Source organism: Mauremys mutica, chromosome 11 (genome assembly GCF_020497125.1).
Source record: "Mauremys mutica isolate MM-2020 ecotype Southern chromosome 11, ASM2049712v1, whole genome shotgun sequence".
Classification (NCBI taxonomy): Eukaryota; Metazoa; Chordata; order Testudines; family Geoemydidae; genus Mauremys; species Mauremys mutica.
The window spans coordinates 75202697-75217336 of record NC_059082.1 but is presented as its reverse complement, the minus strand read 5'-3'; the positions used below and the strand labels follow the sequence as shown (position 1 = coordinate 75217336).

General features: G+C 43.0%; 1 protein-coding gene across 5 annotated transcripts in view; it reads left to right on the top strand.

Moving 5' to 3' along the window:
* Positions 1 to 14640, top strand: part of MAD1L1 (mitotic arrest deficient 1 like 1) — a 505376-nt gene that overhangs the window by 10310 nt on the left and 480426 nt on the right. For 4 of the 5 annotated variants that reach the window (XM_044980779.1, XM_044980777.1, XM_044980778.1 and 1 more), the window contains exons 7-9: positions 1700 to 1830; positions 3278 to 3392; positions 4398 to 4459. In XM_044980779.1, coding sequence (XP_044836714.1) covers positions 1700 to 1830; positions 3278 to 3392; positions 4398 to 4459 — 308 coding nt within the window. The remainder of the gene's footprint in view (positions 1 to 1699; positions 1831 to 3277; positions 3393 to 4397; positions 4460 to 14640) is intronic. The other variant, XM_044980781.1, reaches the window with a different exon arrangement.

The window sequence follows — 14640 nt, the reverse complement described above, 5'->3', positions numbered from 1 at the left end:
GCCTGCTTTGTCCACTGCTTGCAGAAAGAGCAGCATGTTGGAGCTAGCTGGTGGAGGTTGGGAACCAGGGTGGACCGGCATCCCTCCAGCTCCCCTAAGTTCTCTGTGTGGCAGCCACCCAGCAGGCTATCAATTGCCTGGCAGTTCAGCTGTCCCTCCCCCCACTGCCCTGTGCTGCTCCTGCCCTCTGCCTTGGAGCTGCTTCTGGAAACCTTCCTGCTTGCTGTGCAGAGCGGGGGGAAGAGGGGTGCTAATGTCAGGGTGTCCCCCTCCCTCTGCTCCTGCCCCACCTGCTCCTGTACCCCGTCTCCACAGAGCAGGGGGTGCAGGACAGGGCTCAGGATGGAGAAAGCTTGCTGGCAGCAGCTGCTGTCTCAACTTGCTGATCTACTTAAAAAGTGGGGTCAGCGTACTTAAAGGGGCAATACATGTCTCTTTCTCTCACACATGGTGTGTGTGTGTGTATCTGTCTCTCTCTGCCATGCTGTCTCTCCTACCTCCATTCATGCTGCCTTGTAGAGTGTGAGGCTACATTAACAATGTGTTAACCCTTGATGTCTCAGCTGAGTGCTAGTTCATCATTAGCAGTAAGACATTCCCTGGGAAATATCCCACCCTCTTGCACCCTCTGACTCCACCACCTCAACCAAGCTTCATCATTGTTGTGTACAATATTAAATTGTTGTTTAAAACGTATACTCTGTGTGTGTGTGTGTGTGTGTATATATATATATATATATATATATATATATAAAAAAATAAGAATATAATCTTTTGTCTGGTGAAAATTTTTTTCCTGGAACCTAACCCCCCACCCCTTACATTAATTCTTATGGGGAAATTGGATGAGCTTAACATCGTTTCACTTAAAGTTGCATTTTTCAGGAACATAAATACAACGTTAAGCAAGGAGTTACTGTGTAACACTCTTTGTCTTTTCTGTATCAGAGAGTCCAGCTGGTCAGAAGCTGTACGGATCCCTTCTGTGTGGATAACTGCTTTGCATCCTTATGTAGCAGATTATTTGGATGCCAGCTCAGCCTGGTCTTGTCTGGTCACTCAGGGCTCTGGCACAATACTTTTAGACATGTTTGCTTTTTCATGGCAAACAGTGAGCCTTGCAACTCTGAGCAAGGCTCAGAGTTCCTGGGGAAATCTTTCCACTGGAGTCAGGGTATCCTTTTTAATATGCATACAAAGTACAGTTAGCTGCAACACTTTTGATTGCAGATGGACTTGTTGGGGGAAGTGTGGAGGACGACAAACTGCAGTACTGTTCTAAATAAACTCTTAGTTTGTTGGAAAAAACAATGTGTAGAGTTATACCAACATGAAGGAGGTGTGGACTGCTTGTTGCCCTCTGTCTCCATTGTGTGTGTATGTTCTGTTCACTCCTAAGAAGTCCTTCAGAGTACTAATTTCTCATATATATTACTTTATGGTAGGTGAGAAGAGCCGACCTTTGGCTTATTACTCCTTGACAAATAGGGAATTGATGTGTAAGAGGGAGGGCAGATGTCCTTTTAAATGTTAGCAGAACCCATTTCTGATGTATGTTGGAGTTAATGTAAAGATAGAGAGAGTGCTAGAGAGAAAAGGATTTGGACAGGTTTAGCAGTCCAGTGGAGAAGTAGCTCTTGAGCCTTCCTGAGCTAAACTCAGTTTTTGTCTTGTTCTGATGTCATCACTTGCCTTCCAGGATCTGGAACAGAAGCTCTCCTTGCAGGAACAAGATGCTGCAATTGTGAAGAACATGAAAACAGAGCTGGCCCGATTCCCAAAGATGGAGCGGGAACTGCTCCAGCTCAGGGAGGATAATGCCTACTTCAGGTGCGAAGGAAAGATCTGCCTTCAATATGGGGCATATGTCAAAAATGACTATCTTCTGCTGTGGTCCATCCTCCTATAGCTGTCATTTTCTGACTTGGGTGCTTTGCATTATACAGAATGGAAATTTCCAAATAGAATGCCATGGAAGGGAGTTGGTCTTCTGCATCTACTGTATATAAGGTTGAGCCAGTGTTGTAATGGTTACTAGTTATTGTGATTTGGAGGGTACTGGATAATCTCCTTTTGCACAGAGTGAGGGGATCATGTAATGAGGATTGGTCATTTTGGAAGGTGAGACATATTTACCTTCTGGCTTGGATCAAAGGGAAGGTTGTGCATAGTAAAGAGGAGATTGGAGAGGGATCTGATACTAAAGATACTTGCTGATGATAAATCCTTTCTATATGGGATTTGTGATGGGCTATCTCTTCAATCTCATGTCATTTCTAACATGTCTATCCCTGTAATATCTTGGCAAAGATTTTAAATTCTTATTTTGTTACCAGCCAGTCAGCATTTCCACTAATGTTTTGAAGGCATTCTTATGCCAGTGTATCATTTTGAAAGACTGGCTGCTGAAGTTTATAAATTGCTCGGGTGCTGCCTCTTTTAGAATCTGTTCTGTAGGTTTCCAAAGTACTAATGAATTTTGAAACTCAGTTGTCCTGTGTTATGGAGTAATCTGGCATTACTTTGATATGCTGTTATCATGAGAGAGTTTAATTTCAATCTCTGTGTAAAGAAATGCACAAAAAGTCTGAAGTACATGAGTATCTGATCTTGCCAGCTTCCCTTTACCACAATTTAGAAGACTAGAGTCTAAGCAGGCTCCTTTGAGTTTGCTCTTGATTCAATGACCATTTATCATGGAAACTTTCCAATTGCCTCTATGCAGTCCTCTCTGTGTTTGGAAATGTGAAATGTATCGTAGTAGAGTGGAAACAGAAGCACGTTGAAAGATTAGTGGTCTTATTTTTGACACCATTGGACTGACTAATGTACCCCCACAAAACCTATATTAAAATAAACTCTGGGCTGAAGAAATCTTAGTATTTGTAAATGGACAAGAGCACTAACTCTTGCCTGTTTCCCTACTTGCTGAGTTCCAGACCTGCATTCATATTCACTTTGGATCATAATGTCAAGACTGTTGTTACTTTAAATTCTGTTTTTGTACAATCGGTAAAGCAGGTATGAAATTTTAATATGTTGGACATAACTCAGGGCATTTTGAAGTGGGTAAACTCAGCCCAGTGAATGCTGCCTTCTGTGTAACAGTCACTTTGTAGCAAAGGTTATAGAAGGTTACCACTTTGGCTCAGTGTCATAATGGCTTTTTCAATGCCTTATGCTTCCCTGTAATTGTGTGTGTATTCAGGAATTTGCACAAGAGAATTGAGTTGCTGTGGTGGCTTTTTAATGGCTTTGCCCTTTCTCTTTTTCTCAGGGAAATGAAGGAAAACAATGGGTTACTTAGAGAGGAGGTGGAAGGTCTCCAGAGGAAATTGGAGCGCTATGAGAAGGTTCAGGAAGATCTAGTGACCCTTGAATTGGAGAATGAGGTGAGAAGCCGAGAACACTTGCTGTATAAGTAGAATTGGGGCTACTGCTCTTGCTTGTGTGAGCTTTTAGGGATCTTTAGTTCCTCTATGCATAGTGAGGGTATAGACAGTGATTGCTGTGGTTCATGGTTCATACTGGCCCAACCCCAAGACGTAGCCTAAGATGTAGAATACCCATATGAGGGGAGTGTTCGTAGTGAGAGAAAAACAAAAGTCTGTCCATTGTTCATCTTAAAGACTTCTCCAAGTAGCAGCCCATCTTCATTGTGGCATCTCCCTTTCACCTTACTCCACCTGTGAATGCCCTTTTGGTTCCTGTGTGCTTACCAGAGGTGTTGGTATATGATAGACACATAATGGGAGCCTATAGCATACCCTCAGATCAGTGCTGCTGGTAGAAGGGGCCACGTACAGTCTTGTATCAATACAATTGATTTCTTTGTCTTGCTGTCACCAGCAGCACCCCTTTCTCTCCACCCTCTATCAAAGGTAAAATGATTTTTCAAGATGATTACCTGGTCATGAAAACTCTTGTGGTGCAGAGCTATTATAAGGGCTAGATCTGACTTGGGCTATCCAATCTGGTACTGGGATTGAAAGCATAGAGAGTTGTGATGCATATCCCTGTGGTGGGGGAGGAGAATGGGCACAGCAGCTGGTATAGAATTGGCATGTTTGGAATACCGCTTTAATTTCTTTGATCTCCGCAGTAACCAGGATCTAGTACAGTGGGGGTTAATTCACAAGGGTAGATAATGGATGACACAGAAATGGTACATTGTGCCATGTAACTGTGGTGGTTGGGAAGATTAATGCTGCTGCTAATAGTGTCTTGAGTACACAGAATGTTGTTCCAGCAGTGCTGGGCCATGCATAGGTGATAAAGTCCACAGGACTAAAGTGGAAAAGGCTAAGTTGGAAGGAATGGAAAATGCAGCGATAGGAGTTGAGATGCAAGAACGCTCACTTGGGTTTCTTTATTGATTACTTTTGCCTCCTCCCTAGAAACTTCTGGGAAAGTTGAAAAGCTGGGAAAAACTAGATGAGAGCACTGGCTTAAATATCAGGTAGGTGCTGATGGAGTTAAACCTTCTGTTCCACTTGCTTTACTTCTTAGTCATCTTGATGGCTTAAGCTTGTCAGGCTGTCCACCTTATCAGTCCTCAAACTTGTCTGTTGGTACTCCTGTCTCTCACTGCTGTGCAGTATATATGATTATGCCTCGCTAAATACTGTCATACAGTATCTTTTGGGGATTAATTTGTGAACTGGTGACTAACAGCCTGACCCAATCCGTTTGAGACTGAGGTGGGTGGGGAGCTGGTTCAGCTCGTAGTTCTCTAGACTTCTTGCATATAACTACATTCATATTAAGAAGGAATTGAGTTAGTGTGACCATATTAAGCGTGGAGCGTTTCATGAGATGTACAGCAAGTCATTTATGTGAGCCTGTGATGCATTATTGTAAATATAATTCCTGTAATGAAATCTCAGGAATGTTGCATTAGACTGACCTGACGTGTTATTTTCCAAAGTAGCCACTTAATTTAACAGCCCTTTCTCTTATTATCCTGTGTTTTATATGATGGTAGAGGTGTAATAAACATTTTTCACTTTTGGTGCTGAGAAAATGTCTCTAGGGACAGTGAAATGATTGTAACACTAGTCAAAGTGAGAGCTGATGTGTAACAGTGTAGATCAGGGGTTCTCAAACTTCATTGCACTGTGACCCCCTTCTGACAACAAAGTTACTACATGACCCTGGGGTGGGGGAGGTGTGGGAGCAGAGCCCAAGCCCAGCTGCCCCAGATGGCGGGAGAAGGGGCCACAGCCCGAGCCCCGCCACATGGATGGTGCTGGAGCTCGGGCTGCAGCTTCAGCCCTGGGTTCCAGCAAGTCTTAATGCTTGCCCTGGCAACCCTATTAAATGGAGTCACAGTCCACTTTGGGGTCCCGACCCACAGTTTGAGAACCGCTGGCTCAGTGGTTTGAGCATTGGTCTGCTAAACCCAGTGTTGTGAGTGCAATCCTTGAGGGGGCCGTTTAGGGATTTGGGGCAAAAATCTGTTTTGGGATTGGTCCTGCTTTGAGCAGAGGGCTGGACTAGATGACCTCCTGAGGTCCCTTCCAACCCTGATATTCTATGATTCTATAATACAGAGATTGACATCGTTTAGCATTAAACTAGATCACAGTTCTGGCTCTTCTAATTTGTCTGTAATGTAACCAAAGAGTGGGATATGATGCATCTTCCCAGGGATAGCTGCTGCTTTGCAAGAAGAGTAATCTGCGAAATTAGGGCCATGCTCAGGTGTCACTTTTGCAAGGGCCGTGGCTCTCTAAATGTTTCAAGTGTGATTGTGCTTATTGGTGGGAAGAGAGGTGTTTTGCCCAAAAGAACTGCTTTCCTTTGTGCATCCTTGCATTGAGAGCTGTGCTTTAGACAAGAATTAGGCTTGACCTACAACTTTTACCCCAGATCAAACTTCCCCACTCGGGCCCCTGTCCTTATCCCATCAATTGCAGCTGCACAACAAACGAAAACAGTGGAAGTTGCGCATGCAAAATGATGGCATAATTTGGGCCTAGCCTTGTTTGGATTTGGGATTCTATATTGGGAACACTGCTACTTTAGGTAAAAGAGGATTGTCTTTCACAAGCAATGTCCCCTTAGTTTTCTCATAATTCTTTGTGTTGTTCAATGTACGTGATGAGCTACCTCTTCCTGAATGCACATCAGTAGGTAGCACTGCTGAGACTGTCTCCTGCCTTTGCTCAGGATGCATATGTTCAGACTTGCAGGAGAGTGAAGTACTGAGTTCTTCCCACCAAACTTTTTCTCTGCCAGACAGTGGTATGGAAGCTTTTACTTACCTCAAGCTGTTAAAGGTTTAATGAGGTAATTTCACAGTGGGAAGGAAATGGAACCAAGTGACTCTTCCTGCTGAAGTCTGATAACCTCTTCATTTAAAATCAGAATATTCGATGCAAAGTGTTAGTGAGGTTTTTGATTGTGCACATTGTTTAGCAGTATTAAGGGTGTTTCTTTGTACAGAAGAACAAATTGCTCTCAAGAAAATCACCTTTTGCATGTGATTGCACCAAGTGGAATTGGGGCAAGTTTTTTTTATCCAGGCTTCTTTCAGCATGAATTATGTTCATTTTCAGCCGGGAATACAAGAACCAGTATAAAGGGAGATCATTGTCCCAATCATATTCCTGGAGCGTACCTCTTGTGAAAGCTTGAGGAAAGTTAATTGCTAGACAGTGAGTAGGAGAGAATGGGAACAGTTGGATGGTTATCCCAAAGAGCCAGTGCAATGTGCTGTCTGTCTGCTAATAACTAGATAAGCAGGAAGAAAGGGAATGCATTATGTCCCTGTATCTCTTCTTATTAGTTTCTCCATTTATACATGGAATGCAGGGGAAGAGCGCACAGCCTCTGGCTTTTTGCGGGAGGATGGTTTCTCATTTCCTCCAGCTGTTCTCCAGGGCTTCTCTTCTGTGTCTGCTCGCAATGGCTTTTGTTCACTGATTGCATGGTCCCCGCAGGTTCCCTGTCAGATTAATTTATGAGCAGGGATTTTGGTGTGTAATTTTATCTAATGCTATTTGGAAGGGGAGGGGACATCTTCTTGGAGTGTTAAGGCCAAACATCTCTGTGCTTATCTTTTTGGGGAGTTTTATGGGAGATTTGGTGGTTGTCTTCCAGTGCTGCAACTTTGGTGGAAATAAACTATGAAAAGTGCAAAAACTATAAACCTTACTCAAAGGTTGCTCTCCCTGTCCCATAGTCCAATGACCACAACTTCTGAATTGTTACCATCTCAACTGGGTGATGGGAATCAGTTCCATCTTCTTGGAAATGCGTGATTTCTCCCTTGCCTAAGCGTTAGAAATTATAGAAGACTGGCTAACATTGTCTCCTAGCCCTCAGTTGTTTTGTGTTGTCCTTCCACTGCTCCTTTTCATCCTCTCCAAAGTTTTTCCTACTCTTATGGTGGTAAGAACAGAACATGCTGTTTTTAATTATACCCTATATATAATGCAGCATAACTTCAACAGTTTACCAATATGATGGACTTATAAATTGCTCCCCTCCATACCCAGATTATAAAGTCACACATGGCATTCTATCTGTTACAGTCCACTTGTACCCAAATCATGAAGTTGTCTGCAGCCTCATATGCATTTGACTAAGGATTCCTCTATATTCATGTCCTAATGCTGTCCACTTTCCAATTTACTAGACTCTGCTTCTTAAAGAGTGGTGTAGTTTGGGTTTGCAGGAACTCCGTCAGAATTTTGTGTGCCCCTTTATATTTACTTTGTGATGGACTCTCAGGGATGCTAAGCCTTCAGTTATCCCAAATCTGCAGTTCTTCTGCAACATTAGTTTTCATCTGCAGAATAAATCTACTTGCTGTGTATTAAGTGTATTAGCCTCTTAATTTTGCTCTACAGGCTACTCTCTTTAGAAGAGGCACGGCTGGCTGACATAAACTATTATAACTCTTGATTGCTAGGAATGAGCTGTGATTCTATTGTTCTGTGTCAGTAAAGTGTGTTCCTCTTATTCTGACTCTCTCCCTGTGGTGCATTGATGACAGTAGATTTTTACAGATCATGGTGGATTGGGTGGTTGGTTATTTTCAGAGAAGGACTTAGTGAGGGGCACCAGTACAAAACTTTCATAGACTTCAGTGAATATTTGCTTTGCCAGAGGGCACCATAACCTCAGAGATGCCTTCTAATGTAAATAAACCTTGCAAATATCAGGGAAGAAATTATTTTTGCAGAATAATAGTGTTCCTGGAAGGGAGTAGGCTTTCTAGGTTTGTAAAAAAGAAATGCAGTTAATTTTGATGTCAGTGTGAGGAACTGCCCGCTAGATGGCACACTTTCTCTTGTTGTATCAGAAAAACGTTGATTTCACTTCATTGTGGTATGCTCTGACTCCTGTACAAACATCAATTGGGCACCGTAAAAAGGTCAGGCATTAGTCTAATTAAAGTTGTTGGCTTGTTAAAATCAAATGTTTTAAAATCTATTTTAAAACCACACCAGTGTGATCACTTTCTCTGTGTGTATGTCTAGTGGAGTTCCTGTTTGTTGCAGCTATTCTGAACGTGAACAGAGATCCGCACACAGTTTCTCCAGTGACAGAGTGCAGTACATATCTCAGTTTCTCACCCATCTCAGCAACCCGCTTTTTCTCCCTGATTCCCTGTCCTTTCTGTCTTCTCAGACTTGTTCAGTCTAGTTCTATTCTTCTTCACTGTTATGTCCACAGAATCATCCTTGAGAGGGAAATGTTGTTTTAAATCTAATCATCCTGCCATTCTTTCCTTCCTATTGTTCTTTGTTTATATAATGCTCAGAGCCTATGAGGCACTTGAGAAATACACAGACAAGATCCTTGCCCCTGTAAATCTTCTAATCCAGTGATTTTCAACCTGTGGTCTGTGGACCCCTGGGAACTCTCTGACTATGTCTAAGGGGTCCACGAAAGGTGGTAGTTACCATAGTACAGTGGTTTTCAAGCTGTAGTCTGCGTCTGCAGAATATGTCTACGTTTTCCAAAGTGGTCTGTACCTCCATTTGAAATTTCTTGGGGTCAGCAAATTAAAAAAAGGTTGAAAACCACTGTTTTAATCTAAATAAGTTTATAGCTCATCTGGCAGCTCCTTCTTGTACCTGCCTCGTCTTGTCTCTGTTCAGCTGCTGTTGTCTTCAGCTACCTGTAAATCACTCACAGCTTAGTGTTTTTCACCACCAGATCTATCCCAGAATGCTGGTTGCAATAGTTCAGCACTGGAGTAAGGGTAGTGTGCTTTAGGTGGCTTGTTTTAAAAAGGAGGTACAGCTCAAGATAGGCTATTCCCATCTGTTGTTGCTGGTATGGTTAGTTCTGAAGTGACCTCACGTATGCTCTCAAAGATGAGAGATTACAGTGTTTGGAAAGACTCCTGGAAGATTATGCCCATTCCTACAGTCAGATGTGGGGCAGAGGTGCCCACAAATGAGCCGCCACAGGAAGCCTAGGGTTCTGATCACTCCAGAAATCTCTCTTTGAAGAGAACTGGTGCAGAGAGAAAAAAGCAGACAGTTGTGTTCTGTTTTATTTTGAAATTGGTGGCACTGATTTCTGAATTGCAGCACCACAGGTAGGATAATCGTACAGATCTGTGTCTGTGCAGTAGAACAAATCTCTAAAAGCTATGGAGGAGGATGACATTGGAGGACTGACTGGAGCGATGAAGTGGGGACAGTTTAGGCATATAGAAACTTCTCTCTAGATAACTAGGTTTCAGAACTGCAGCTGACCCACAGCTATTAGTACTGCTGTGTGGTTTATTGGTGGTTCCCCCTTTCATGGGCTTTGCTGTCCTATGAGAGAAGTCTGCCTGCTCAGCCCAGGAATCAGAGGGCAATGGAGTGTTCTGCTTTGCTCTCCAGGATTCTTTTCCTTCTTTCTATCTCCATGCCTGGCTGACTCTGGAGGGAGCAATATCTATCTGTCTTCATAGGAAGAAGGTTCTACTCTGTTTGTGTCATCAAATGGGGATGAGGGATAAACTGGGGTTAGAGAGGTATGAGAGAAGCCAGTATATTTGTATCAAATTAGAAGTGTTGTGGTGTTTAATATACTGTGATAATGCTCAGAGGTCCCAGTCAGAATTTGGGCCCCATTGATCTAGGTCAGGGATCAGCAACTGTTGGCACATGGCCTGTCAGGGAAAGCCCTTGGAGGGCCGGGCTGGCTTGTTTACCTGCCGCGTTCACAGGTTCGGCCGATCGCGGCTCCAGGCCAGTGGGGGCTGCGGGAAGGGCGGCCAGCACATGCCTCGGCCTGTGTTGCTTCCCGCAGCCCCCATTGGCCTGGAGCAGTGAATCATGGCCAGTGGGAGCCGTGATTGGCTGAACCTGTGGACGCGGAAGGTAAACAAACAGGCCCGGCCCGCCAGCGGCTTACCCTGACGGGCTGCATGCCGAAGGTTGACGATTCCTGATCTAGGTCCTATACAAACACATAGGAAGACAGGTCTTTGCTCAGAGTGTTTACAGTATAAAACAAGTAACATATGAAGGGTGTCAGGGAGAGGAATGCAGGTGAGTTGAAGAGCTAATTTTTAAAAACTGAAAGCCAGGTGGAGGAGGAGGAGGCCTTAGTCAGCATTGGAGCATGATGTCCCATGGAGGTCTTGGGATTGATTATCCCCATCATTTCTAATCTTTGCATTTGCTTTGGGCTGAAGCAGTCCCATCTCAGTGTCTGGTGTTTAATTCAGCAGTGACAATCTCTGCACGAGACATTTCGGACTGGAATGTCCCTTTCTGTAGTGATGACCTTGTTAGTGTGCCGAAGGTGCCCTCTGAGTTAAATGAAAGGGGTACCAGTGGATTTATTCTTGTACTGAAGGAATTCTTGGTTTAACTAAGTAAATGAGGCAATAGGGAGAGATCATGTGATCTTTAAATCACTGGACTAGGGTTGGCTAGGTTCTGCAATGATATCACATTAGGGCTGCTTTGCCTGCTTGGTGTCCCAGCGTATAAAGAGAAGCGCAGATTTGACAGGAATTCAGGCCAACGCTTAAGGAGCATTTTCACTTTCTGTGGAGCCTGCCAGCTGCAGGCAGCAGACACCAAACTGCTGACCTGTCATCTAGAGCCAAAGAAGTGAACCTATTAGTCCTGACCTGGTTTTCTTCCTGAAACATCTGTGTGCTGGCTGGCTGACAGATCTTGAGGACTAGTTTTCTGCAATGTCTGAAACCAATTAAGGAGAGGAGCAAGTGTGTGGGTGTGTGCATTTTCCTCTAAGAAAGGAGCTAATTAAGTGACAGGTGTCTCTATTTAGTACACTGGCTAGCACAGTTGTAATTCGTAATTACACAGGTGCAGTACTGAATGCCGGAATTCCTTTTAGCCAGGTTACCCTTTTGTAGCAGGATTGAGGCGGGGGCAGGAATAGGGAATCATGTTTCTTGATTTCTGATTTCCTGATTGTGGATTAGAGTTTCTTTTGCAGTGTAGGGGAGGGAGGAGAGCATAGGAGTATCTTTCACTTTAAATCCTGGTAATTACACTAGGCAATACTAAATTTTCTTCCATCCAAAGCTCTGAATGTACTTTGCAACCATGAATGAAATTTCATAATCTCCTCCTCTTCCACAAGGCAGTAATCTACCTTTCTATGAATGTCCATCTAAAATAAGTGACTGCCAGTAAAAATAAATAAATTTCTGTAGCATTATGCTAATGTGATGACTTTGCTAAAGCTGGACGCCATCATGTTCTGCCTAGCAAATCAGGATTGTAGCAGCTGACTCTGGAATTACTCAAACATACTCCCACTGCACTGCCAGTTTAATACTGGGCACAGATTAGTGGCATTTCAATGGCAGCCCACCTTGCCTGTTGGCTAAGCTCCGATAGCAGCTGAGCCAGAGGTGCACTTAGTGGTGCTGTCTACCTAATCTTCTTGCCATTTGGCTTCAAGTTATGGCTCTTGCCATTTATGGGTGATTGGGAAGCCAGCTACCTCTAGTGACTGATCCAAACTCCACAGTATTTGGCTATTCTCTCCCCCTAACTGCCTAGCTGCTGTGGTTATATGTTGTCTTCAGAAATAATCTGTGCAATATTTTTGTAATTTAATCAGGAAAATCCCACTCTATTTCTGTATTTAATGTACTAGGTGGAGTATTAAACAGTCAACTTTGTTACATGGTGAAAAATTTAACAGTAGGTTATTGTACTAGGTCAGGGAGTGTTTAATATATTCATTAATAGTTTGGAAAAAGGGATGAACAATGAAATGGCAAAATTTTCTGAGACAAAATGAAGAACGCAAGAATGGCTATGCTGGGTCAGACCAATAGTCCATCTAGCCCAGTCTCCCCTCTTCTGACAGTGGCCAATGCCAGGTGCTTCAAAGGGACTGAACAGAACAAACAATCATCAAAGGATGCATCCCCTGTCCTCCACTCCCAGCTTCAGGCAACAGAGGCTAGGGACATTCAGAGCATGGGGTTTTATCCCTGACCGTTTAAGGATAATCAAGGTAAAAAGATGGAGGAATTCCACACGGATATCATAAAACTAGAACAAGGGGAAGTTCAGTGAAACTGAAGAGCTAAATTGAAAATTGATAAGCAGAAATGTGTAATTAATGTGTAATTAATTTGTGGAATTCATTGCCACAGAATATTGAGACCAAGAGTTTTGCATGATTCAGTACAGGGTTAGATGTTTATGTGGATAATGAGACCATCTGCAGTTTAATTAGCCAAACTAACAAAAGTGCTATAAACTCTAATGTTTAATCCAACCTCTAACTGCTTGGTGTTAGGAAGAAACTTCCTCTCGGGGGTCATCATTTCATAATTATGGATTTAGGGATTAATGCACCTCTTTGGGAGACATCTGATGCTGACTACTGTCAGAGAATGGACAACTGGTCTGATCTTGAATGGCAATGTCTATATTTTTGTTACCTCTTTCTCTGGTTGGCATCATAGTGACCACTCTGTTTTAGAGCTAAATGGCTCTAATTGGGGAAGAAGAGAGGTTACTATAGATGTAGCATGTGGAAATTTCATATAATGCATGTAATATATCCATAATTAATTGTAATTTACGATCTGCGAACATATTGTAACTTGCCTGACTGCTGTTGACAAGGCTCCCCACCTACAACAAGCTGTCGCATCACAGTGGGAATTCCCTGGGTACAGAAAAGAAAAACAAATACAACATGTATGGGAACAATTTAAAAACTATCACTACTATTTTTGTTAAGTTACCTCTTTGCACTTGCAAAGGCTTATCTTAAAAATCCCATGGAATGAGCATTTTATGCTCTCTCCTCTCATGAACACACACTTTTGGTTAACTATAAAATATAGTATTTGTATTCCCCTGTGGGTCCGGGGACAGAATAGGCCCTCTGCTCCTTCTGCATGTCGTAGGAGGAGCAGACTAAAGGGGGCTGCCTGGAGAGGGATGAGCTCCGCCAGGTTAGAAATTTTCCCGAGACACACCATTTGATGAGCAAGTCAACCATGTCCATACTGGATTGGTCATAGCCTGGGTTAATAATGACCGCACCATCCATCTGCCACCAGGGCGGATGCGACAAGTATACTATTTGTGTAACCCCAACAAAGAGGATCCATGGAAGAGATCCATGGCCACATGGAATGTAAGACAAATAGGGAAGTTGAAAGAACTCATGTACAAAATGGAACAGATACACCTGGCACCTCCTATTAATGGAAGAAGGCCATGTACTCTATTACAGTGGAGAGGACAAACATGTCAATGGCATAGGATTTCTTGTGCATAAAGATATCAATAATTCAGTATTAGGATGCTGCCCGATATCCATCAGGCTTATTTCCATCCGTCTAAAGGCAGTACCGTTTAAAATCACAATGGTTCAAGTCTATGCCCCTTCAACAGACTACAATGATGAGCAAATTGAAGATTTTTACAATCAGTTCCAAGACATCATCGATAAGGTACACAAGAAAGATATCCTGATTGTACAGGGAGATTGGAATGCTAAAGCAAGTACTGACACACAGGCAGATTGGCGAGGTTATTGTGGTCCCTTCTATAATGCAGTAACCAATGAGAGAGGATTGAGACTTTTGGAATTTGCCAGCTATAACAATCTGGTTCCTGTAAACGCATTAGGAGCGCATAAAGCATCCAGATGATCAATGTGGCATGCACCTAATGGTCTACATCACAGCCAGATCGACTACATCATGGTGCAAAACCGTTTTAATTCTGGGATTAACAGATCTAAAACAAGGATCTTCCTGGTGCTGACATTGGAAGTGATCACAACCTTGTGATGCTAAATTTTTGGCTGCGGCTAAGGAAAATCATCAGGCCAAAGTTCACCAGAACCAAGTTTGACTTAGAAAGACTCAGAGACCGAAACATTGCAGAGTCATTCCAAGCAATGATCGGTGGAAAATTTGCCCTGCTGCTTGCTCTAGAGGAAGACGTAGAAACAATGATGAACAATTTCAAAGCTGTAATGAATGAGGCAGCAATGGACATCCTTGGTAAACATCTTAAGAAGACAAAACCATGGGTAACAAATGAAATATTACAAATGTGTGATATTAGAAGAGAACTTGAGAGACAAGAACAGCACTGAGGGAGCTGATAAATACAGAGCGATTGGCAGAAAGATCAAGAAAGGAAACCTAAAGTCTCTTGTTTT